General features: G+C 38.6%; 1 protein-coding gene across 5 annotated transcripts in view; it reads left to right on the top strand.

Annotated features, from left to right (window-relative positions):
• GRIA2 (glutamate ionotropic receptor AMPA type subunit 2) overlaps positions 1–27,714 on the top strand; it is a 101,979-nt gene that overhangs the window by 46,762 nt on the left and 27,503 nt on the right. For all 5 annotated transcript variants that reach the window (XM_076336630.1, XM_076336629.1, XM_076336627.1 and 2 more), the window contains exons 4-6: positions 3,590–3,786; positions 8,232–8,285; positions 10,691–10,852. In XM_076336630.1, coding sequence (XP_076192745.1) covers positions 3,590–3,786; positions 8,232–8,285; positions 10,691–10,852 — 413 coding nt within the window. The remainder of the gene's footprint in view (positions 1–3,589; positions 3,787–8,231; positions 8,286–10,690; positions 10,853–27,714) is intronic.

The following is a 27,714-nucleotide window of genomic DNA, read 5'->3' as shown; positions in this document are numbered from 1 at the left end:
CTTGCAAATTGTGGTATATTAATTAGTTTTCTCAGAAGCAGCAGCAGCATTATACAGAAGGGGGGGTTTTTTGACTGCCCTTTCTGGAATTCCATTATTGTCATTCTGTTTTCAGGTTCTCCTCACCTAGTAGTCCTTGGCTAACTTTTTTCTGTTCTTACCTTCTCCTGTACCCTTTAAAAAGACTATTTTGTGGCTCGCCTACATGTTCATTGGTCAGAGTTGAATATTAAGTGCACATTAAATGGTAAGATGCCACTAGATTTAAAGGATGGTTATACCACACCATGGTTTGTTGAGTTATGGGGTGACATTAGATTCTCTGCGTTCTGATGCTATTTTATACATTATGTTGTTCAGAAGCTGAAGGGATGTCCTCAAGACAGTTCTTTATCACTGTTGTAAGCACTAAAGTTAGAAAAACTAACACTGGTATGTAGCCTCCAACAGCCTCCCCAAAGTCTTGTGGGACAATGAACCCTAAGCCCATTTCTCTGGCAGATCCTTTTCAAATTCACATTAGAATCAGAAACAGCCACTGCCACAGATACAAAACTACTTGCTTAGCCAATACTCTGTCAATCAGCTAGCAGTGTGCAGTACGTGACCTGCATGTGATTTATATTTAGGAAATACTGAAAAACACCTAGTTCTTGTGAGCTGCACTTGTTGAATCTGGCCAGGAATAACAGCATGAAATGGTTATTTGTAGTCGCCCTTTGGTTATTCCTTTTTTTTTCTTATTTGTTTGTTTTAATTGTGGCAAGGCACCCCAGTGATAACAAGCTCCAAGGCATGAAACTCCTGGAAAAGGCAGGAAACTTTATGTTGAGTAAGTCGTTGCTCCTCAGTGCTCCCACTGATTGCACAAAGTTAACCTGCAGAGTCAAGCAGTATCTAGTCAGCAACACTGACATCAAACCCTGAATACACAGGGTCCACAATTCCTCTAAACACTTTTGCATAAGTGTTAATGTAGTGACAGTGACATATAATTAAGGAATGATGTATAATTTAAAACGTTTCCACCTTCAGGAGTGAGATAAAAAAGGCAGAGACTTACTCTTCATGGAAGCTGTGAAAGCTAATAGGAATTAGTTTCATGACTTATTCCAAAAGAATCATTTATTGCTACTTTTACAGCTCCTCTGCGGTTAGGGGCTGACTTGTTGAAGAGCAGGGCAATTTCATATCTCATTCACGTCTCTAAGAAGTGAGGCCATTCAGTATATGCATGTCCAAGCTATTACTGGCTTAATATGGCAGTTGCTCTCATGTAATGTGGATTAGTGTCCTTTACCCTCCTTGCCTCCTCTGTGTTGCCAGTACTAAACAGTGGGTTTTGGAAAAAGTAGTGACGTTATTAGAGGGTTCTATCTGTAACAGAATTGCTAATTTACTCAGCCTCTGTTCGGTCCTCCTTTTCAGAGCTCACTGAATTAAGAGTTTGTCTCATGATAACCAAAAGATGTTCAGGCACATGAGGTTCCCAAACAGAAGTATTCCTGCAGCTTAAAAAAAGCAACTGAAGTTGTTGGAGTTTTCTCCTTTGCAGAGCCCCACTTCCGTTCACACTCTCCAGATACTTCCATGTCCACAGGAGTATTGCTGCAAATGCTTTTTTTTTGGTTTGTTTTTCATTCTTGGTTTTTTTGTTTGTTCTTCATTCTTTTGCAATGTGTTATTGCTATCAAAATAAACTAAACTGTATGGGGATGACAAATCTGCCACCTATAAAAAGCAAGAAATCCAGGCAGCCATTTGACGTCTCTGCAGAGAGCACCCCAAGAAAAAGGAGTCCCTAGGAAAAATGGAAGACCAGAGGAGTAAAATACAGAAACCGTTTGTAATGGATAGTGTTAACATTAAAAACCCTTATTAATTTATGCCTAACTGAGATTCTGTTTAACACAGAGGAAACATATAGACAGATTGGAGGACCTGAAATCTACTAAATGAGATCTGAAACAATGATTCAGATTATATCTGTTTCAGTTTGGGGTCTTTTTTGTGGTTTGTTTTTTAAATTATTTTAAATTACCATTTAAAACGTTATTTTTAGGTATAGACTTATTTTAGTGCTTCTTAATGTTTTAAGATACTCCTTACGTCTTTTAGTTTGCTTACATTAATTATCTTTTCCTTTTAGCAGTTCTCCACATTTATTTTTAACGTTATAAATAGTTCATACGTACCCTTGGACTGTAGTTATCTATTATTTTAAAATAAATATTCATTGCATGACATACAAAACTTCATGTCAGTCTTCTTTAAAGACGACATAGAAAACCAGAACTATTTGAGATAATAATTGAATTTATGTTTTTGGAAGCCTGCCATTTTCTGCCTTTGCTGATGGCCAGTCTTGTATTGTGCTGTATGTCATTACCATTTTCACTGATAAAGCTGAATTGCTGAACACTGACCAGTCTTAATTTAATGACGACTTTACAAACTATGAGACAAATTAATTCTTAGTGCTTTCTTTCTACGTTTATGGGCATAATCACTGTTATTTCTCATGAGAGTTATACGTGAAGCTTACTTCACACACCAAGTCAGACATTTGTCTCAAAGAAATGACTCCTGGTGTTCTGTGGTTTCAGGGGAGATGAATGTGCAAAAATGTCAATTGGCTTGTGCGAAAGTCTAATTTTCTTTTTTTCTATAATACTATCTGCTATCCTCAAAATTGCTCTCTAGAATTATGTAGAATTCTCTGGAAGGAATTTAAGCATAACAATTCCTGTACTGCTAATTCCTGTACTGCTGGAAAGTGTTAAAATGGTATTTGTTGTATAGCAGAAATTCATTTCCAGCAGTAATTTTCATGTTTCTATACTCCGTTATTTAATCCTTGAAAAGGAAAAATAAAAGTCAGGTAAAATCTTCACTGATTTTACAATATATTTTAGGCAGTTGCAGCTGTACGGACATTACAGCTTCCTGGCAGGAACGTGCCAAAAAGATAAAATGGAAGCAAACTTCTGTAGACTGCTTGTAGGTGTTAGCATTGAGCCTACTTATCTGTATGGAAAAATACATCTCGGCACATCTTCTTTCATAATCAGGGATATGACTGTAGGCAACAGAAATAATAACTCCATTAGCACAACTGCAGAACATGGGAATTTTGCCATAGAGCTCAGTGAGGTCTGGGTTTAAATACGGTACTGCTCAAGCGCTGACAACAAAAGCAGTTCAATAGCATTTTGTAATAAGCAGCTGAACCTCTTGCCGTAATTGGATCACTTTTCTCCTAGAAGACCTCTTTCTCAGCATGTGGAATTCCAGCAGCGGATCAGTGAAACTGGCAAAATCCCGTTCTGAAGAAGGCTGAAGCAAAACCAAGAGGTTGTCCTTACAAGGTTCTACCCTGATTCCTTGCAGTGATGTAAATAGAAAATTCATGCAGTAAGAACTGATTGGGCCCACACATACCTTCATTTCTGAGTCCTAACAATGTGTGACAGGTCAAATAAGTTACAGGGAAATCTTAAATAAGTAATCTCATAAATCATGTTCTAGAAGCTTGTTATTCCTGAAGCTTTATCAGTCACATCTTCTGTTTTCTCCTGTGCTTCACTAGGCTTATCAACATTGCAAGCTGTGCTGGATTCTGCTGCTGAAAAGAAATGGCAAGTGACTGCTATCAATGTAGGAAATATTAACAATGACAGAAAAGATGAAACTTACCGTTCACTGTTTCAAGATCTAGAGGTAAAAAAGGAAAGGCGAGTGATTTTGGACTGTGAGCGCGATAAAGTCAACGACATTGTTGATCAGGTTTGCTATTCTCCATTTTTCAGTGACAGCAGTTCACTATATTCTATAAATAAATGTAATGAGTTCATTTCTCTTGATCCTATTTTTGTGATTATTATGCATCATTTGGAAATGACAGGTTTGTATTGAGGATCACATATATATCAGGCAGAAAGTGAACATACAAATCCTATAATCCCTCCCTTTGCTCAAAGGCAAGATAATTCTATCTGGATGATCCCGTATGGTTTTATATCCTGATTATTTAAAAAAATAACAACAAAAAAAGACTCATTAAGGCTATTTCACAACCTAAGTAGGTTGTTGTTCAAATACTACTGTGTAGTACATATTATATGTAGTTGATACACTATTATATCTGGTGCATTATAAATAGTTATATTATGTCTAGGGATCAGTTCTCCGTACACCTAGAAAGTATTTTCTACTTCTAATACTTTTTCCAAGAACATTTTACATCTTGTGAAGGTTGCATCAGCAGCTTCTCTTTTCCATTTAACTCCCTTTGTAGTTCATGTTTCTAAGCTCTTTGTCACTTGTACTGTCCTTGGGTCTGTCTTCATTTTGTCTCCCTTAAAGTGTGTTAACCAAAAATTGGATGCTGTTTTCCATAGCTAAGGCCTCCTGAGCTTTAAGCAGAACAGAACAAAATAGTGTCTTCTATTAGAAGACACTTAGGGACATGGTTTAGTGGGTGGTGGTGGTGTTGGGTTGACGGTTGGACTCGATGATCTTAGAGGTCTTTTCCAACCTCAATGATTCTATGATTCTATGATTCTCTCCATCCACACATATATTATTTGCCAAAATGATTTTTTTTTTTTTAAATTTTCTTTTTTACAACAGCATCACAGTGCTCTGATTCAAATTACTGCCTTACCTTCAAATTCACCTCTTCAATCCTAGTGTCTAGGAAGGTCTTACTGTCTCTGTATCTTATTTCTTCTTTTCATGCATGCAGAGCACAATGGAAATTTATAAGGATAGCTCCCTGCTGGCTTGGGCTTGACCATGTGAGACTGTGCAGCATCTGTAGGGATATATCGTCAGTGTAGATGTATTGGTTTGAAGCTTTTTTGAAGGGCTTGTTATTTTGGTCTTTGTTATGAACGTTGTTACATTTTGGAGAGGCTCAGGCAATGAGCGGTCTCCTAAATGGAGTGCATTGTATTTGTCTGTTTTATTTGGAATTCATATCCACAAACTGTTTCTCTAATTTTCAAGATCAATTTGAATTTGATCCTGTTCTCCAGAGCATTTGCAACCTCCCTATCATCTGCAGTTTTTTAAAATCATATTTTCTGACTTGTTATCCGTGTCAAGAAAAGTACTGAGTAGATGCTTGAGAGAAATGGTACTTATAGGTCCTCTTCAGCTGGTTCTGTGTGGCTTTTCAAATGGTTGTTCGCTTACCTTACAGTGACTTTTTGTCTTGTCCATGTTCCCTTAAGAGCTTGTAATGATGTCACACAGGACAAAAGCCTTATTAGACTCGAGATATGTCACATCAGCTGTTTCCTCATTTTATCTATTAGGCTAGCTATCATGTCAGAGAAAGGAAGGAAATTGCTTTGACATATTTTGATCTTGACAAGACTATATTGACTGTTTATCGTCTTATTATCCTATAGATTCTTTTGAAATTAAGTATGTAACATTCATTATAATCTCTTCCCTGATATGAAAGTTTGGCAGACTGTAAGTTTCTTCAGTTTCTCCTTTTACCACTTTTTAAAGACAAGAACCTTATTTACCCTTTAGTTACCACTCATTTTTACTATCTTTGTTTAGTAATAGACCTATTATTTTCTTTGGCTTCTCTTACTTTGGTTGCAGCTCTGGGATACTTTTCTTGCCCTGATTGCACTTTGATAGATTCTGCCTTGTTTTGAGTCTTAGATTTTCGCAGCTTATCCCCACAGACTTGTGCTACTCCTTAAGCGTATGGATGGATAAACTTCTGTTTCTGCTGTTTTGATTTCTAAGTCACTGAAGAATTCTAGATAACTGTGGATCAGCCACACAGGTCAGTTAATATAATTCCAATTAGTTGTTCTGCTCAAAATAGTTTTCTGTTATGCCCTAGAATATGGTCTCTTAAACTGTTGTCAGCTGTCTCATATGGTTTTAGCCCTGAGATTCTCTTTGCAAGATACCCTAGCAGTTTCTGGAGTTTCATCTGGTTTTTAAGTCCATTATCCTTACACTCTTTCTGTAACTTCCCTTCCTTACCTAAAAAGGTAACCCCACTTTCAATTTCTGTAGTAGCCTAAAATAAAATCTAAAATAACTGTTTCTCTATTAATATTCTCCATCTCTTAAAATGAAGGTCTATGCTGAACAAAGGATGCCTGTGAGTATCCTTTGAGTGTGTTCTGATTTTCTTTTCTAAAAGCAGAATATGTACTTCAAGTCTTGCTTGATCTGTTCTTTAAAAAATTCTTTTAATTCCTGCCGCCAAACAACCCTCAGCAATTAGCTTCTTTGCATGAGGGTGCCTGAAGTAGACCCTTTGTATCAGTATCCCTTTTCTTTATGTATTTTTACTGAGACATGCAACAGGCTTTCTGTTGACCAGATTTTTCTTGAATACTGAAGTACTACTTGCATTCTTGATGTATAGAGCAGTAACTTCTTTACTTTCTTCCTTGCTTTCCATTCTTGAACAAAACTTCTGTTGTAGTGCTTTGATTTATCCCACTAACTTTCTAAGCTGTGGTGGCAACCTCAGGTTCACCCAGTTACGCTCTGTAGTCCTTGGATCTTTGTGTAGACACACAATGTGTTTGCAAAGTTGCTTAATCGTTCTTGTTTTTGTCTCATGTTGTAGTTTGTCTTCCAGATTTCAATCATTTATGTAAGTTGAAGTTGAAAAATATTTTGGTTCCCCAGCTTTCCTAAGACTAGTTTATATTCCTCTTCTCTGATTTGGCAGTTCAGTGTTACCATGCTCTTCATTATATAGCCTCTGTCTCTTCTCAACCAGCTTCCTTTGCAGAATCTCATTTCCCCCTGATAACACCCTTTAGGCAGACGTGGAATTACTGCCACTTCCTGTCTATCCCTGCTTGAGATGCTAGTCTAAACATCTGGTGAATACCTTTTGTGTCCACAGCTCCTTCATCATGGCTTTTGGAGCTGCCACTGAATCTTCTCAGAGTTTTAACTGGCAGCATCCTTAGTGTGTTCATATGGATGTAGTGGCACAGGGCAGTCTTTTAGAAAGCTAGATTAATGAAATAGTACCCAGTGGCAGTTAGAGCAGAGTTACTAACCATTGTTCTAAAGACTTGCAGGTACTGGTTGTTTTCTCAGATGCCAGTGACGAAGAAGCATTTTATGGAGAAGAGCTAATCTGTTTGGTCTAATTGAAATTTCTTTGGAAGCAGCAGCTGCATAAGAAATGCATCTGAACACAGTTCTTAAACCTTTTAATAAGTAACGAGTTTTAAGAAGTCTGAACCAAGTAACTGTTTTAGAATACTTAAGTTCATATATCATGTATATATTAAGCTCAAAAGAGGAATAACTGAATAACTTCTATGGCCTATGTAATGTGAACCCTCTTAGTCTCAAACTGTAGTAATATAAAACTTAGTGTTAAACACTGCCTTCAGTAATATTCCTGTAATTTCGTTAAAGCAAGTATGTGGAATGTCGTTCACTGCTAGCCTGGTATAAGTTACAGGATACCTATTCTGAATATTTTAGTTATAGGTTAAATGGGGGAATAAATGAATCATCTTCTCTTGATTTTAAGTTGTTCTCATTGTTCAAAAGGTGGAAGAAACCTCTAAAGTCCTCTTATCTCCCACATACTTTCTCTGGAGAAGTGTTTTGCTTCAAAATGCAAACTTCCCCATGCAGACATAGTCTTAATTAGGCTTATCTAGGAGAAGAATCCATGCTACATGCCTGCCAGTGGAGACTGCTGAGAAACCACCAGCTGGCTTTGAGGGAGATTATGAGGAAGCCTTAGGGCAATAAACAACAACTTGAACTTTAAAAGACTTCCTCATAATGTAGATGCTTTCATTAATGTCAGTGGGCTTTTAAACATTTTCTAGTTCAAGGAACATTACAATTCTGCTACAAAAGGAGTAGAATCTAAGCGGGAATCTCTGAGGCACAGTGCTTCTACTGCATGATGCCCACTCCCTCCTGTCCAGGTTGTGCCTTTAATACACAGTATAGTAATTAGCATTCAGCTCCTCCGTTTGCAGATCTTGGGACTTGGACTTCAACATGACTAATTTCCACCAGCAGAGAGTATGTTCAATGGTGCATTAGGTAAAATAAAAAGCAAAGCACTGAACAAACTCTGTATTGCATGCAGTAGAGCTCATAACTGCCTTTTACATCATACTGCGTTTTGTGGTTTTAAAGTCTCAGTCCATATATCAGGTGAACATTCTCCATTATGGGGGTATTCTTCTTTTTTACAGGTTATCACAATTGGTAAACATGTTAAAGGATACCATTATATCATTGCAAATCTGGTAAGCATTTTTAATATTTAAAATACCTGTATTACTCATTTTACTGTTTATGGAAGCACATCAACTAGCATTTTGTTTTAAATGCATTTTAGAAAATAGAAAAAAGCTAAATGTCTTTATCCTTGCTAAATGAATGCATGCGTTGAGATGGTATTTGGTTTATTGGCTGAGTCTTTTCAGGGCTTAAATGCCTCCTGTGATATTCCCATCAATGGGAGTAAAGGTTGCTCAGCACCTTCAGTAGGGCTTCATCCCTTTTTCTACATACTTTAGAAAAGTAGGGTATGGAAATCAGAAAAATTAACTTTCCACAATATAGGCTGATACATTCATTCAGCAAACTGATGTTTCTTCTTTCACCTCTAAAGTACTTAAAAATTACAGTTCTCAGCTTTCATTCTGCTAGACTAGTGAGTCTCAGCTTTACACATCTTCATTCCTCAGATTGGCTTGGTAATCAGTTTGAATTAATCTTTTCTTGAACACAGGTGATCAGACAGTATAGCTAATAGTGTTCCTAAGGGGGAAAGTTCAGGAAACTCACTAAATACTGTCAAGGTAATTTTTTTTGAAATTGCGTCTAAAGATGAAGGGCCATTTTACTGACATTAAAGTCAACAGCACTTATTTACTGAAGCCTAAGGAATCTAATCCCATGTTTTTTTGTAACAAATAAAGCAAATTTTGCAGGCTTGAATCTCAGTTATTCTGTTCCAGAAAAGAGTTTTGGGGTTTGCGTGGTGTGAGTGCCTCTAAATCAATTTTTTCTTCATTTATTCTTGGACTGTGATAACGTTTGATATAAATTCCAGCAGGGCCCAGAGTGCTTTAATTTACACTTTGTCTTCCATAGCCCTTTGAGGGGCCTGAGGAAACAGAACAACCATAGTGTGTCTGTCACACTTCAGACATAACCCCTGTCTCCTCCCAACCTTTGATCAAAACACTTCTCCTCTCCAGGCGGGCAGTACTCTGAAGAATCATGTATGTCGCTAGGCAGGTGCGAGGAAGCCTTATACTCTAAAGGCCTCTTTAAAAGCAGAACAGTGGGGTTTCATGTTTATATTTATTAACTAATTTTTAGGATAAAGAAGTTAGGGTACTGATATTCACAAGCATAAAAGTCTTACAAAACTTGAAAAATTCCCTAACTGTTAGATATTTGTATTTTGCATTGCAAATGTTGTACAAATAGTATTTTGAGTCTTAAGGGAAATAAAGATTTTAGAAAAATCGCCTAGTGTATTTCATTATGTTGACTGGTTGCTATTTTAGCCATTGCTTTAAGTTTGTAACAGTAAGCCCATAAGATCTAAAACTTATTGAATCTTGTATTTTAAAGCTGTTTAATATCATATTTACTTCCTACAGATTTATGCAGTTTAAATGCAAATATTGTAGATCTTTTGTATAATATCATATAAAATATATATGGTAATGATTTTAAAACTGTGTTTTTCTCTGTCAGAAGGAAAACTTACCTAGTACTTGATCATATCCCATCTTCTTGCTTCTTTTCTTGACTGTAATAATGTTCTCCTCCAGTCTGATCAGTCAAGAAATTGATCTATTTTAAGAATAAAACAGGCTGATAGATGGAGAAGGGGTCAAAGTATACAATGAATGTTCCTGTTCAAACTTCAAGCTCACAATAATATTGAAGAAAGTTTCATGATCCCTGTAGAAGTATCTGTATTAGCATGCAGCAACACATCATTGATGAGTATCATTAATATGCAATAATTAAAAAGCACCTATTACAGCAATTGTAGCAACTTCTGATAACATGGTCTGAGGTTGCTACTTCTTTTTTTTGTTTACTCAGAACTTTCATTTAAACTGGAAGTGTCTGAAATCAGTATTTCCTGTAAATTCATTTGTATAGTTATTTGGGGCAAGTTAAAGCACAGAACATGGAAAACAAAGCATACGTACTGTTTGTAAGAATGAGAAGTAGTTCTTTATACCGGAGGGAGGAGGCAGGGGAGATGGTAAGTCCTTCCACATGCTTTAGTGTTCCTAGCAAAGAGAGGACTCAACTGTGGCTGTAACTATTCCTGCCTAAAACTTGCTTGCCTGTTATTCATGTCAGTGTTCCGTTTCTTATTTAAATAGTCCCACTGAAATTAACAGGATTGTTTAGGAAAGTTAGCATGGCATGGACAGGTCCACTCAGCCCTTGCTCTATAAAGGTGTATGTCTAGTGAGCAACAAGAGGCATTGCTGGCTGGCGGAGCTGATGACTTAATCCTGGCAGCCCAGGATTTAAACTTGGATCCTGTTTGAGGAAAATGTTGGCTTACACTTCTGCAGTAGAAGTCATATGGTAACTCTTTATTTGTATATACTATTGAGAGATCTGCCAAAACTGTTGGAATAACAGACATAATGTTTCCTGTGCCCAGGGATTTACTGATGGAGATTTGTCAAAAATTCAGTTTGGAGGAGCTAACGTCTCAGGATTTCAGATAGTTGACTATGATGATCCTCTGGTGTCAAAATTTATACAACGTTGGTCAACACTGGAGGAAAAAGAATATCCCGGTGCACACACTAGTACAATTAAGGTATGTCTTACATTTGTTTTAACCATGACAGATGTAGAGGAAGTGAGGGAATTGGAATAGAAAGACAAGAGACAGAGAAAGCCCTTCAAAATCAACTGTGCTAACACAATTTTATATTTCTCTGGGGTACTTTTAACATTCTCTATCATAGGACTGGTTGAGCAAAGACACTGCAATGTCAAAAATGTTCCAAGACACCTTTAAGTTTTCTTGTGTCACTGTAAATCTGCACCTGACAACTTGTTAGGTAATTGTTTTGGATGTGATGGTACATTAAATATCTACTGACTTTTTTTGGTTTTTCTCTTTCTCTGTGTTTTGAAATGTTTTAAAGGCAAATATGTAGTCATACATAGGCTTCCAGGGAGCACAGATCTAGCACTTTCTGATATAACAAAATCTCCCAAAGAAATGGTAAGACACTTGCTTTGAGACAGATGCCTAAATCCTATGAAGACTTTTAAAATTAAATGGTATGCCTGAGGTACAGAATCATGGTCTGATTTCAGGCCTGAGTGACACAAGATGTGACACTGGGCAAGTGGTTAAACTCCTTACCTCAGTTTTCCCTCTGGATAAAACTGGGATAATAGTACCTTCTTACCTTATGTGACCGTTATGAGGATCAGTTAGTGCTTGCAAGATGTTAAAAAGAATAACACAATTTTAATGCTAAATAATTTTTCTTTTAAGTAATACAATCAGAAATTTTATTAAGAATTAGTATACTTTAAATAACTCTAAAATGTATTAAGACAAAAAGATAAATGGCAAATATTCTAGGCATAATTCTTTTTTTGTGCTATAGTTTGAATATGAAGCATATTCTTGATTTATAATGAGAAGGATAAGAAGTTTCAGCAAGGAATAGAAAAACCATTTTTTAAATTCCTGGAACAAAAATCCTTTAAAGCACACACCCTTAATTTAAATTGAAAAATAAAGTTATTTGCGGGGGACTTAGTCAGAGCTATGATTTTTCTGTGGTTATTTTTGTATTTTAAAATCTTTATGACAGAATAAGTGAATTTCTCATTTGATGTTTGACAAAATAAACTGGTGTGTCACGCCTTTAGATACTTTCATATTACATATGTGTAATATATGTAATATATATTGCTTTCATTTAGGAAAAAGGGAAGGGATGTGCCTGTGGGTGTTTAATACAATTCTTTTGTCTCTGATTCGTGAGTGCCCAAATCTACCTACCTACCTACTAATGCTGTGGAATCGTAGTCTGGAAATAATTAGTGAAATGCATGACTAAAGTAAAAAAGTCTAACGGAAACCAAGATGAAGTTTTTCTTGTTGATGGAAAAATAAATCGGTGGGACACAGTGCTAAGGATTCTGGTACCTCTGATATTACTTACAGTAAGGGGGAAATTGCATGTGTGTTACATAAGATGAAGCGGTTGCAATGTTCTGTTACAGCATTAAAATCTGTAACTTTATCACAGGTATTCCCTTTATTTCTTCCATGATAGGTCCTTTCAAGTCTACTAGAAATTGAAAGGGTTGAAGGAGGTTATTTGGAATATCTTATGTTTTTAAGGTTTACTTTGTTATGGATAGGAAAAATAAATTAATTTTAACATTTATTTTCATTAATTTCATTAACTTAAATTTTAAATTCAGTTGAAAAGGCTGATCTGTCTTTATATAATGTCTGCTCAAGGAATATATAGGATCGCACTGATAGTCAAGAGATTGAGACTTACGTTAAATTATCAGATAATTTATGAACGCTAGAGGTATTGATGGGGAGGAAAAAGTGGATGTATGTTGCAATGTTTGGAGAGATTGATTATATCAGTTACTGTATTTCTTTGTGTAGCTTTCTATCTTTTGCCCTTATACACATATTACTTGTCATTTTTGCTTGCCATTAAATGTAAGGACAGAGCTATGTCACATTTCATTCCCATTCTTGAGGGAGCCAGAGGCAGAGCAGAATCATAGAAATCACAGAAATAAGGCAAGAAAGGTCTTTGAGCAGTCAGTCACCCGGTCCATCCTCCCTGCCTGAAGGCAGAATCAGCTATACCTGTGCGGTTCCTGTGGACAGTGATTTCACAACTTCCCCAAGTGTTCTATTGCAGAGCTTAAAAGTCTTATTTTTTGGTTTTTGTCTAACCTAATTCAGCCTTTATATCACCTAATCCATTACTCCTTTATCTGTTTCTAATACATATGAGGAAGTTCTGTTTAGCTGTCTTTCTATATTTGAAGATGGCTGCCATATTTGTCCTTGCTTTCCTCCCTGCTAAACTAAATAATCCCTTTTCCTTTGAATTTTCTACTCTCAGATCCTGTTCATTTTGCTCTGGAACCTTTCTAATTGGTACCCATCTTCTTTGAAATGCCAGACTGGGTACTGCACCGCATCTGAGGGCAGTGCTGTAGAAATCGAAATAATAGCTTCATGTATCTCAGAGACAGTACTCCTTTCAAGGCTTCCTTTTGTGTTACTCTTTTTTTTTTCTTCTCCCCCCCCCCCCCCCATCATGACACTGTTGAAATATGTTTATCATGAGATACACACTAACATCCAGATCTTTTTCTGCATAGCTTTTCTGTACTGCTGCCAGTTTAGACGGTCTCATACCAGATCTGTGCACTTGATCATTCCTTTAAAGTACAGGATTTTTCATCTATTCTTGTTGAATTGCATTCCCTACCTGTCCTTCCTGAACACGCCATTCCTTCTTATATTAATAATCTGGCCGTGTTTGTTATCCTTTGCTTCTTGGAATAGTGTATGAGCATATAAGTTACTGAGCAGGTTAGCTCACTGGTCTCCTATTTGTCCCTTCCATGATCTTATGAACAACCTTTCTCCCCTTTTGGTTTTGAGGCAGTTGTCCAAATTGTCAGTGGTTATAAATGAGCTTTTGCCACTAGTTCCCATGGAATCTAGGAAGCTGTCACTGCAAATTCTGTATGAAACAGATAGGAAGGCTAATGAAAGTCCTGTATTCTCAATACAGAAATGAGAGGAGGTTACATGCCCCTAGCAGATAATGTTATCCCTGGGATTGCAAATGTTATCTCATTGCAGGCAAGAGTATTGCAACTGTGTTGTATTATCTTCCTTTTATAATCCAAAAGGAAGTTTACATTCATTTTACATTATAAAATGCAAGGCAATGGAATATGACTGAGCTGACATGACAAGACATATCACAGCATCCAAGTACAGTCCTGAAAATGGAGAAGGACACCTTTTTCTAAGAAAAAGTGCATTTCAAAGGAACGTGCTTTTCAAGAAAGAAAAACATTGTTGAAAACCTGTTCCACAGATGCCCAGAAGAGGACCTGGATCAAATTGCTTTAAAAATGTATCTTCACAATTTATAAAATACTAATTCTAAGCAACTGCAGTCTTAGGACATGGATGAGAAGAGACACTGGTTTTATTTGTTGCTGCACTGTACCTGTACTAATAAAAAACACTTAAAAGATTTAAAGATTATGCAGAACACTTAAAACTAGTGCTTTGCTGCCTTTTTACAAAAGGTCTTCTCATCTTTCAAAAGTAAAGCCGATATACTGTTTCCCTCAGATTAAATTTAAAATATCTGTCGTAACTGAGGGTGTTATCGGTCTCTGCATTGCAATTCTAGAAGAGCTAATAATGTGTAATATGTGAAACATACCACTGAGCATCTTGGCAAATTTCTTTGTCAAGTAACAAAACAAAAGCCATATTTAATTCTATAAAGGCCTAATAATAAGTTGAAATCCCCTTTTGATCCATTATTGTGTATTTACAAATATGCTGGGCTTTCTGAGCCATAGTGTTGTTTCAGGCTGTTATGTCTAAGGCAAACCGCTTGCTGTTGTGGAAGGACGCTGACGGACAACACATCCATTCGCATCCAACTGCTCCGACTTCCTAATCTGATTAACCCATTCTGTTTGGGGGCAGCCTTTGGTGTAATTCCAGGAGGAAGCTCAATCCGTACCTCTTGAAGGCTAGTGAGACATGATGAGTACTAAGCTTAAAGTATACAAGTATAAATGGGGAGAGGATTGGCTGGAGAGCAGCCCTGCAGAAAGGGATCTGGGGGTGTTGGTTGACAGGAGGCTCAATACGAGTCAGCAGTGTGCCCTGGCATCCACATCCTGGGGTGCATCAAACACGGTATAGCCAGCCGGTCAAAAGAGGTGATCATCCTGCTGTATTTAGCGTTGGTGCAGCCTCACCTCGAGTACTGTGTGCAGTTCTGGGCCCCACAATTTAAGAAGGATGAGAAGGTCCTTGAATGCGTCCAGAGGAGGGCAACAAAGCTGGTGAAAGGGCTGGAAGGCATGTCCTTTGAGGAGCGGCTAAGGACTTTGGGCTTGTCTAGTTTGGGGAAAAGGAGGCTGAGGGGCGACCTCATTGCTCTCTACAGCTTCCTGAGGAGGGGAAGTGGAGAGGGAGGTGCCGATCTCTTCTCCCTGGTATCCAGTGATAGGACACGTGGGAATGGTTCAAAGCTGCGCCGGGGAGGTTTAGACTGGACATTAGGAAGCATTTCTTTACCTAGAGGGTGGTCAAACACTGGAACAGGCTTCCTCAAGAGGTGGTCGATGCCCTAAGCCTGCCAGTGTGTAAGAGGCATTTGGACAATGACCTTAACAACATGCTTTAGCTTTTGCTCGCGCTCTCTCTCTCTCTCTCTCTCACACACAAAATCAATGCATAGCTAAGATAACAAAATGATAGATTGTTTTAGCCTTCTGATTTTGCCTTTAGGAGTTTCACATTTTCAAGTCTCTTTTTTATAGCCAAGTCATCTAGTCTTTTAGAAAATTATTAAGAAATCTATTTTTTTCAAAGATAATGTGATTCTAGAATTTGAAGTGTTTTTATAGTACCAAACAGTGTGCTCTTTATGATAAAATTGCAAAAGTTGAAAACTGCCAATCTTAAACTGTAAGTCAGGAAGAATGAAGCTTGCAATTTAAAGCTGCTGGTTTAACTCTACTGGTGCTGATTTACCTCAGTGATGGAATGGAAATTTACCTCAGAGAACATGCAGACAAAGAGTACTAAGGTAAATAAGAGTACTTATTTACCTTGCAGAAAAAAAATTTAGATGACTCACTGATAATAAGGAACAAAGAAGAGAACAGTGAAAACATTTCTTCAAACTGGAAATTCAGAAAGCATTTGGTCTAGATACAGACAACTAAGCAAAAGTGTGCAATTAATGAATTAGACAATACCTTCATTTTGGGGCATGCCTCTTATGATTGCTGTATGTTGGAAAATGGTTTTATAATACCAGGAATTTTAATAAGAGTTATAAGTGATACTCTGTTGTACCTGCTACAGTTTTAATGGAAAAATATGATTGATTATGCCTGAATTCAAGTAGATTATAATGATTTATAAATAAGAATAAAAAAAATTAGTTAATTTTGGTTTTTATTACGTGATTTAATCAGAAACTGAATTGGAGTAAATTTTTTTTTTTAAGTGCCCTTGTAAAACTGTAGATTTGTGAGATTTTTCTGCCTACGTTTTCTAGTCCTTGTGTTTTGGTTTCCTGGGCATAAAAAATATACATCTAGCAGTTGGCGTTGAGCTACCTGATTTCACTGGGCTTTTGAATCCCAGTATTCAATCTTCTCTACTTGCAAAAATATATACAAAAAATGTGGGCATAAGAAATTTCAGTGTTAAACTTCATGTTTCTTTTTAATAGCTTAAAGCTCTCTTGCTTAAGTAATCACTCCAGCATAGTTGGTTTGTTGGCTTTTTTTTTTTTTTAAAGAAAACTCAATTAAAGAATGGAACACTTAGTCAGTGAAAGCACCGGGTGGTTTGAGGCAGTATCTGTAGATTTGTCTCAGACATACAAAGGGCCTATTGACCCAGATCCTTTGACCCTGAAAGTAAAAGTGGCTGAACTGTGCTAAAGCAAAAGTATTTGTCAGACTTCAGAAAACTACAGAGCCAAGTCCTGATGTCCCTATGCAGCTCTGTTTCTTTGAATTAGAATCCACTTATTCTTAGTAATTGTAAGTGTTTAAGGATCTTCGGCCAACAAAGTGCAATGGATTCCTCCTGCCTATTTTCCCAGGAACTCCTTATCACTGTTTTCAACCAGCAATTCACCTGAACATGGTTGATATAAACAGGAAAAAGCTACTATTCCTTCATGCTCCAAGTGTTTGGCAAGGTCAGGCATACCTCTGGCTTCACTAAGATCAATGTCATTTAGGACGGGAGAGGTTGATGGAGAAATGGGGAAAAGAGGAGAAGGGGGAGTGATACACAAAGCTGAACGTAGTAGTAGCAGGAGGAATGTGTCATTCAAAAAAAGGGATCAGCAAAGTGGAAAGAGCCTGTTGGGACGTAAGTGAAAGAAGGGTGGTGGCAGCGCAGAGCTGGAGAGGCAGCTATTCCTGAATGTTTGTAGGGTTGGGGGAATAAGGGAGGAGGAGAAGCCCTGAGGATCGCTTATGTGAACGAGGAGACATGCAGGCTTATTGCTGGGGCAAGGCTAGTATTAAGGACCAGTCAATGTAGGTAGCTGCCTATATTAGCCAGTATGGGGTGGCAGAAAAGGAAACACAAAGTGTATATTATTCTCTGACAGTAGCTATTTCTTGGTAAAATCAGCAACCTGGTAAGATTGGTGTATTTAATTCTATTAGTATTTTACTTGGAATTAGAGTGGAGCAAACAGGAGAAAGCATTTCTTCTTGAGACAATAGGCATATACTTGTGCTGGTTGAGGTAGATGAGAATTGATAATGGAAATAGGGAGGTGCTGTAGTTTAGGGTTTTTTTTTCTTTTTTTTTTTTTAATTTATGACTTGGATTATTACTATTAGTTTTAAATGGCAGGTTTTGGAAATTTTTAGAAAACTGCAGTATGTATGATGAGAACTCCCAGATCCTGTTGATTGGTTTTTTCTTTTTTTTCCTGGTAAGTGAATTTGCGCAAGGTGTATTGTGATATCAAGTCCAGGTACCCCCTCCTACAGATTGTTACAGAGAACGGCGATGATTCAGAATATATTAAAACCAAATTAAAAGATCATTTAGTGTGGCTTTATTTAATAGGCTAGTCAAAAATTCCAATCTAAAGAATCCTCATATGAAATTCCAATTTAAAATAATTTCTATTGCAGTATTGTTCAGCTTCTAGGGTAAATAACTTATTTTCATTAACCTATATAGGACTTTCTGTTGACTATGAGTAAAAATAATATAGCTGAAGAGCCTAATGGAATTTTCAGGTTCTTATCATTCATATAGTATCAGTCATTTTATAAGACAGAATGATCTAATCTCTAATCTGTCTTCTACCATTTTCATTAATTGCACCAACCATGAATTATTCTTCTAGAAAACAATCTAGAATACATTTTTGTGATCATCTCAATAACTTTCTCTTCGTTAAAAGTTCAACTCAAGGATATTTACCATAGTTAATAATGTTTGGATGGCCATTTTTATCATAAAAAGAGCAGTGATTGAAGACTGTATTTCAGTAAATATTTTAGTAAAAGAGCATTTTATATTTTAAAATTTATATCTGCTGTAAGTCACATATGCTTACTGATTTATGACTAACCTTAATTTTTGAAGAGGAACTGACTTTTGTGATAGAACATAGGAATTTAAAGAGACTCAAGTGTATTTTTAGGGTAAAGCAGTAAAAAACACACCCACACCCCACCCCCCGCAAAAAACAACCAACTACCCCCCCAACCCCCCCCCCCCAACTTTAACACTTTAAACATTCATACTAGCTCTTTCAAATCCATTTCTTACAGCATGATTTTTCAGAGAAGTCTTTTACCTTCATATTTGTACATTTTCTCATCCTCTGCTTTAAATTTTCCTACTTGGTCTATTTTCACTATTATAACCATAGGCTTCAGTTTTTGCTGCTGGATCCTGCTGATTTTTAACACAGTGAAGAGTGACATACTTTTCTCTAGCCTAGCCTTGAAGAAAAAGGTTTTATGTATTCATATGGTGACGATTAAAAAGGCATATGTTCCTTGTGGTTTACAGTAAAACAAAGGTCATTTTATAATCAGTGTCATTGCTGTTTTGCAAGTGCATTCTGTTTAAAGTTAGAAGTAAGATTACACAAATAATTGTAAAATCTTATTTATTTTGTCAGTATGTATATTTTCCACAGGCAGCAGCATGGATTAGAAAACAACAACATCTTTTTTTTATAAGTAAAATGCTGTGGATTCCAAGTAATTGGTTTTAATTTTTTGTCAAGCTCTGTGTGTTTTTTGGTGATAGAAGGTTCACCAGGAGTAAGCTTTAGGTTTGAGAATTAGGAGAATTTAAAAAGCTTCTAAGAAAATGGAAAAGAATAGGGCAAGAATTAGTAGACTTTTTAAGGAACTTAATAAAAAGAAGTGAGTTTCGATAGTAAACTTTTCAGCCATTGAGTAATGACTGGAGATTTTAAGAACCTCCATGATTTGAGGTTCAAAGAAGTTGTTACAAAATGCAGTGAATGTACAATTTACATTTGTACAAATATGTAAATTATGAATAGTTTAGAGTTGTTTCTGCCTTTACTGTAAGGAGAGATTAGGTGTCCTCCTGATTTATTTACTTTTAATTATTTAGGATTTTTCAGAGGGAGAAGGAAAGGTATAAGTTAGAGAAAAAAGGTACAGTGTGACAATTTGCATTAAAAGCTACTGTCCTCCTTTCAAGATCTTGTTTTAATACCTGATACTTATTCTTTCTCATTTAGAAGTGTTTAAAGGAAAGATATTTTTGTATTGCAACATAGTATGATAGATTTATTAAAAAAGGCTACAGCTGTGAATGTGGTTTTGGTTGTGGTTTGTTTTTTGTTTGGGTTTTTTTTTTTAATACTAGCATAAAAACTGCCATGTTGTTTTTAATGGCACTGGCTAGGAGAATACCTTGCAGAAGCTGGTGTCTGCTTCAGTATTTCATTGACTTAAATTGCTTATATGTGATTATTGGAGCAACAGCAAAATAAAAGCCTTGTACAGCAGTGCACTGCACTATAACATCATTACTGACCACTCTCTGAGCGAACAACGTTGAATCACCTCACCAGTTGTATGCTTTAGATCCATTTGCCATGATCAACAAAAGCTGAGACAAAACAACATGGTGGACCCAGAGTAAAATGGCAGGACACTTCTGAAAGCATCTGCCCATCTTTCGGTGGGCACAGGTGGCTTAGTTGAGACAAAGGTCAAAGGATTTCTAAGATTGTCTGATATGGCAGAGCTCTTCTGTAATGCATTTTCAGAAAATAAGGGGCCACAATGTTAGGCTAATTTGACCTTATGGGTAATGGAAGGGATAAATTCCCACACAACTTCTGTATTAACACTCCTGAACGAGTGTAAGACATGCATGCTGACTTTCTGTTCTCCTGAATGGAGAAAGGTCTGGAACTTCAGTAGATCCAAATGCCAGTGCCATTAATAAGATCTGGCATTGTTCTGCTTCCTCCTGGAAGACAGAGGGTTCACTTTGTTGCTAAGACTTTTGCTGAGATCCATAATTTTTTTCTTCTCTGACATCTTTCTGATATTGTGAAGAAACATCTGTTTTACAGTAGCATTAGCTCTTCTCTTTGGCCGTTGCATTAAATCTAATGAAAGACCAAAGTATTTTAAAACGTCTGTCCTCAGTGTAAAATCAAAAACAGAAAAAAAAAAAAAATAGCAGGTAGCTGCATTCTTTTTTTTTTCTGCTGAATTAGCACCTCTGGTGACTAGCGAGAAGAGTGTTCTTCTGGATTGGAAGTAATCTTGGGGGAGGAATTACAGTCCTGGAATCTCCTTCCTATTAGAGTAGTAGGTGAAATAGATAGAAAGGCCAAGCACCTTGGGGTTCATAAATCTTGTGATCTTCGTTTATTCAGTTTTAAAAGGAGTAAAAGAAGGTCACTTTCCCCTATAAATATCCTACAGTGGGAGTGTTAGGATAATTCAAGTGCCCCAGTCTTGTCAGTGTCTGCTGCATGTGCTCTGAGCATGCTTTTCAAATAGGAGTTAGACTTCCAGGGGTGTAGGCTTAGGCAGGTGCCTAGCTACTGGGCTAGAAAACAAAGCTGTTCTGGGTGTGCCCAGAAAGCAGCCTTTCTAAACCAAACAAGGAGATACCTAAAGAACTTAAACACATCACAAAATCAGCAGGTTTTCTGGATAGCAGTTTTGGACCTGAACACTTTAATTTTTCTAAGGTGGCAGGTTGCTTAAGGCGTTCTTTGCATCTGACGTTCTGCCCAAAACATTATGGCATTTCAGAGCAAAAATACGTATTATTTGTTTAGCTGTTTTGTGCACACAGAACGCTGGAATTGCATTTAAATAAAGACTATCATCAAAATACAAGTTGGTCTGACTCGACAACCTCTGGAACCAAAATTTAATAAAGATAGTTTATTTGTTAAGATAAATAGGGCTTGATCTCTAACGTCATCTTTACTGAGATTAATTTAAAAAAAAATTTTTAAAGGTCTGGTAATTTTACATTTTATTTATTTCTCTTCCCCTTTTAATCAGGACCAGGATTGGTATAAAAAAATTGCAAATAATCCGTTGATATTTCCAGTATCTTGCATATATACGATTATTTTCAGCTGGAAGCAAGTCTGTTGTAAGGGCTGCCTGTTTTCACAAGAGCTCCATTCTAATGTAAAGATCAAAGAGGAAAAGGCAAGCATTCGGTCTTTTCTGGGCTCCTTTACTTAAGTAAACTTAAAGTTCCTTTACTAGTTCTTGACAAGTAACTTTGTCTCTCATTCTTTTTGCTTGAGGGTTTATATATGTATATACCCATTTTTTATATATAAAAATGTAGGAATGCTTCTATATCTATATACCAATCTCTAGCAGTTACTTCTGAAATTATGAACAGTTCGGTAGAGTTTTGTGAATGTTTTGACCAAAAAGCACAATTATGGTACAAAGCACAATGAAAAGGCAATTTTGCTTTTGTGGTATATACTAGCACTCAAGTAGAGAACTACTTCGTTGTGGAAAAAATGCATGAAACTCAGATGAGAGATTTTGTTAAATATAACCCTCACAGCAAAATAAAGCTGCAGCATTTATTAAAACAAGACACCGTTTGATATCTCAGTTTAGTCTGTGTATAGTTTAGTGAAGCATTACAAACAAGGTGATAAAATGCGTAGTGAACCGTTGGAAAAAAAGTTGCTAGTATACTGCAGTAAGCCAAACATTTAATATACCCACAATCTACAAAGACAGTTTGTTATATATTTATTGCCTCTGATGTATATTTCTTGGTATTTAAGTATATTTAAATTGTTTAAATATAAGGAAAAATACTGAACATTTGCTTAAACCAATTGATTCTACCCACTTGCTCTTGCAACAAGGAACATTTCCTTCATTACCTCCCTTTGAATCTTACCTTCCTCCAAGGAAAAATATTTGTATCTGATTTTAGACGTCTTTTCTCTTAACCTCTGTTAGTGATACAGAGTGTCCCTTCTCCTGTATCACTCCCAATAGCAGGCCCCCTCACCACCAATACGTGGTGAGGAACCCTCTTTGTGCTGGTTTCAGACTGATTTCAGCCTTCTTGAACACTGCTTCAGCTGCATATGCCATTCTAGCTGAAGTCTCCCTGGTGTCTTGTACACTAGCACTGTGTTCTTTGACTCTGCTGGTACGGTCTTTGCCCAAAATATCCTATTTTGTTTGTCTTTCTCACTGTTCTGTTAGATTAGGGCTAAATGGCTAGTTCATAGTCCCCTTGAGTCGTTTTAATTTGTTTTTAGTGTGTCTACAGTGTAGACATATGTATCTAAGATTATTGCCCTGGACTCCTCCAGTAGTCTCAGAAGTCACTGGAGATCAAATTAATGGAATCTAAGGCACGATTCATTTCATCTTAAAGAATGTGTCTAACATAGGCCAAATGAATCACACCTTAAAATGCTTATTTTTCTTCTTTGACTGTAAAAAAACAACTAGTATGTCAAGGACAGATTTAGGCATTGCAGATATCCAAATCAAGAGAAAAAGAATTCTACTTCTTGTGATTCAGGATACTTCCCTTTTTTTTTTTTTCCATTTATGTCTTTAAATTTTCATTTCTTTTCTACTGCTCAAGTAAATTCTTTTAATGTTATATTTTAGATCTCTAAGTGTATCTCTCAACTTTGTGTCTTCAGCACATTGACAGGCATTGGGTTAAACGCAGGACTAAGGCTAGTGTTGTGGGATTAAATCTTTTTATAATATCTTACAGCTTTAAAATACATATATAAAAAAATCTTGTGCTTCTGGGGGCGTCTTCTGCAATTTCATCTTCAAAAGATTCAGTTACTGATTGTACAAAAGACGTTACTGGGCCTTTTAGTTAAAGATTTCTGGTATCTTCTGATTTACTAGACAACAGCTAAAGTTACAAAAGTCAACATCTTGCCAGTTTTTCTTGGACAGCACATGATTAATATCTTCTGCTTAGTCTGTGATGATTTCGTTTTGTCTTTAATTTTCAAATTCATCTTCTCAGTTGCAGCTTACAAAGTTTATTAAGGTCTATAGTACATTTTACATTTAAATTGAATAAAATCGCATATGGACCTTGTGTTTTCTCTTCTTGGCAATTAGGGCATTTATTTAGAGAGAGAGAATTCTTTTCATCTGACATGCATGCTATGCATGCATGCTAAACTAGGTTCGAAGGGGGAAGGGGATAAAACCAGGCTCGCTAGAGATGAGCCGAGGGGTGGCGTGCCGATGCCGGGGGCGAAATCGATAGCCCAGCTCAAGTGCATATACACCAATGCACGCAGCATGGGCGGCAAGCAGGAGGAGCTGGAAGCCATTGTGCAGCGGGAGAGATATGACTTAGTCGCCCTCACAGAAACATGGTGGGGTGACTCTCACGACTGGAGTGCTGCAATGGATGGCTACAGACTCTTCAGAAGGGACAGGCGAGGAAGGAGAGGCGGTGGGGTGGCCCTGTATGTTAGGGAGTGTTTTGATTGTATAGAGCTCAACGATTGTGATGATGGTACGGTTGAGTGTCTATGGGTAAGGATGAGGGGGAAGGCCAACGAGGCAGATATCCTGCTGGGAGTCTGTTATAGACCACCCAACCAGGATGAAGGGGCGGATGAAGCGTTCTATAAGCGGCTGGCAGAAGTCTCTCAATCGCTAGCCCTTGTTCTCGTGGGGGACTTCAACTTCCCGGATGTCTGCTGGAAATACAACACGGCAGAGAGGAAGCAGTCTAGGAGGTTCCTGGAGTGTGTGGAAGACAACTTCCTGACACAGCTGGTAAGTGAGCCTACCAGGGGAGGTGCCTCGCTCGACCTGCTGTTTACTAACAGAGAAGGACTGGTGGGAGATGTGGTGGTCGGAGGCCGTCTTGGGCTTAGCGACCATGAAATGATAGAATTCTCGCTTCTTGGTGAAGTAAGGAGGGGGGGCAGCAAAACTGCAACCATGGACTTCCGGAGGGCAGACTTTGGCCTGTTCAGGACGCTGGTTGAGAGAGTCCCGTGGGAGACGGTCCTGAAGGGCAAAGGGGTCCAGGAAGGCTGGACGATCTTCAAGAAGGAAGTCTTAAAGGCGCAGGAGCAGGCTGTCCCTGTACGCCGTAAGAAGAATGGGCGGGGAAGACGACCGGCCTGGCTGAACGGGGAGCTCTTGCTGGGACTCAGGAAAAAAAGGAGAGTTTACCGCTTGTGGAAGAAGGGGCAGGCGACTCAAGAAGAGTACAGGGATCTCGTTAGGTCGTGCAGAGAGGAAATGAGAAAGGCAAAAGCCCAGCTAGAACGCAATCTGGCCGCTGTCGTTAAAGACAACAAAAAAAGTTTTTACAAATATATTAATGACAAGAAGAGAGCCAAGGAGAATCTCCATCCTTTATTGGATGCAAGGGGGAACATTGTCACTGAGGATGAGGAAAAGGCTGAGGTACTCAATGCCTTCTTTGCCTCAGTCTTTAACAGGCAGACCAGTTATCCTCAGGGTACTCGGCCCCCCGAGCTGGAAGACGGGGACGGCGAGCAGGATGAACCCCCCGTAATCCAGGAGGAAGCAGTCAATGACCTGCTATGCCACCTGGACACTCACAAGTCTATGGGGCCGGATGGGATCCACCCGAGAGTGCTGAGGGAGCTGGCGGAGGTGCTCGCCAAGCCACTCTCCATCATTTATCAGCAGTCCTGGTTAACGGGGGAGGTCCCGGAAGACTGGAGGCTTGCCAATGTGACGCCCATCCACAAGAAGGGCCGGAAGGAGGATCCGGGGAACTACAGGCCTGTCAGCCTGACCTCGGTGCCGGGGAAGATTATGGAGCGGCTCATCTTGAGGGCGCTCACAAGGCATGAGCGGGACAACCAGGGGATCCGGCCTAGCCAGCACGGGTTCATGAGATGCAGGTCCTGCTTGACCAACCTGATCTCCTTCTATGACCAGGTGACCCGCCTAGTGGATGAGGGAAAGGCTGTGGATGTGGTCTACCTGGACTTCAGTAAGGCCTTTGACACTGTCTCCCACAGCATTCTCCTCGAGAAGCTGGCGGCTCACGGCTTAGACAGGTGTACTCTGCGCTGGGTCAAAAACTGGCTGGACGGCCGGGCCCAGAGAGTTGTGGTGAATGGAGTTACATCCAGTTGGCGGCCGGTCACGAGCGGTGTTCCCCAGGGCTCAGTACTGGGGCCGGTCTTGTTTAATATCTTTATTGATGATCTGGATGAGGGGATTGAGTGCACCCTCAGTAAGTTTGCAGACGACACCAAGTTGGGTGGGAGTGTTGATCTGCTCGAGGGTAGGAAGGCTCTGCAGAGGGACCTGGACAGGCTGGATGGATGGGCCCAGGCCAACTGTATGAGGTTCAACAAGGCCAAGTGCCGGGTCCTGCACTTCGGCCACAACAACCCCATGCAGCGCTACAGGCTTGGGGAAGAGTGGCTGGAAAGCTGCCTGGCGGAAAAGGACCTGGGGGTGTTGGTCGACAGCCGGCTGAACATGAGCCGGCAGTGTGCCCAGGCGGCCAAGAAGGCCAATGGCATCCTGGCCTGTATCAGAAATAGTGTGGCCAGTAGGAGTAGGGAAGTGATTGTGCCCCTGTACTCGGCCCTGGTGAGGCCGCACCTCGAATACTGTGTTCAGTTTTGGGCCCCTCACTACAAGAAGGACGTTGAGGTGCTGGAGCGTGTCCAGAGAAGGGCAACGAGGCTGGTGAGGGGTCTGGAGCACAAGTCTTATGAGGAGCGGCTGAGGGAACTGGGACTGTTCAGCCTGGAGAAAAGGAGGCTGAGGGGAGACCTCATCGCTCTCTACAACTACCTGAGAGGAGGTTGTAGCGAGGTGGGTGTTGGTCTTTTCTCCGAAGTAACAAGCGATAGGACGAGAGGAAATGGCCTCAAGTTGCGGCAGGGGAGGTTTAGATTGGATGTAAGGAAAAATTTCTTGACTGAAAGAGTGGTGAAACATTGGAACAGGCTGCCCAGGGAAGTGGTGGAGTCCCCATCCCTGGAGGTATTTAAAAGACGTGTAGATGAGGCGCTTAGGGACATGGTTTAGTGGGCCTGGTGGTGTTGGGTTGACGGTTGGACTCGATGATCTTAGAGGTCTTTTCCAACCTCAATGATTCTATGATTCTATGATTCTATGATTCTATGATTCTATGATTCTATCTGTGTTTCATAGCAAATAACATAAAATCTTTAGGCACCTCAGTGCATTATATTATAGTTTAAATTATCAGCTTATTATTATCAAAGTTCCAGAAAGTTATCAAAATATTCCACTTTTACTCTTCCGATTCTCTCCCCCATCCCACTGGGGGCGGGGGGGTGGGGAGGGAGCGAGCGACTGTGTGGTGCTCAGTTGCCAACTGAGGTTAAACCACGACAACTTTATATATGTGATGACATGTATACACGTACAGATATATATTAATAGGCAAAGCTCTACACAAACTGAATATATGACTGAGTTGTGAATATTCAGGCCAGTAATTACATAATATAGGGATAATATTCTTGAGATAATACATTAAACATATCCCAATGATCAAATTAAACATAGGATAACTGAATTAGATAGCACTATAACTTCTCAATTTCAAGCTCTTATTTTCTCTGCTACCCAAAGTATGTTTCAGTGGTTAATGACAGTGCTGTATCCAAAGTTTCTCAAAACACTAGTGTGGTACATGTTTCTGTACTGCAAAGAGCTGCAATTAAAGCAGTATTGCTAGCTAGCCCCCCAAAAATGAGTAAGGGTCCTTTCTCTTCTCTCTGTTACCTTCTCTTCCTCTCCAAATCCAAATCCATGTCCACCACTTAATCACTGCTGCTCCAGTAGTAGAAGGTAGTATCAGCTCCAGGAAGTCTTTCACTTCATTCTTCTGATGTTCTGATCCCTTTAAAGATTTCTGTACAAGTCACTGAGAAAACTTTCTTGAGAAGATTCACATTAATCACCCAGTAAGCTTATACATCTGAAAAAAGAGTTCCACCTTCCTTTTCTTCCTCTCCAAGGTCTAACAGTTGCATACAAAAATGACCTCGATTCAGGAGCCTGCCTTGGTTACAATTACAAGAGCCTTCTGCATGACTTCAGCTAGCTAATTAAAATTCTCATTAAAGTCTGAGCCATTGAAGCAAAGAGCCGATATATCATTTCTCACTGCTTTACAGTTTATATATTTTCAGCATCTAATAGCCTTCATAGGGATCATTGCATTCATTCATAAGGCTGTAAATAGTTATATTCTGGCCCGTATTTCTAAAAATGTCCCTTAAATTTGGCATAATTGCAATGTTCTGGACTCATAAAGCCCATCCAACAACGTCCTCGGTGTACACGCACATGTGGTTTCTCTTCAGTTAGTTA

This window comes from Aptenodytes patagonicus, chromosome 4 (assembly GCF_965638725.1).
Source record: "Aptenodytes patagonicus chromosome 4, bAptPat1.pri.cur, whole genome shotgun sequence".
Classification (NCBI taxonomy): Eukaryota; Metazoa; Chordata; class Aves; order Sphenisciformes; family Spheniscidae; genus Aptenodytes; species Aptenodytes patagonicus.
The sequence above is the reverse complement of the archived record's forward strand: the minus strand, read 5'-3'. Positions and strand labels throughout refer to the sequence as shown.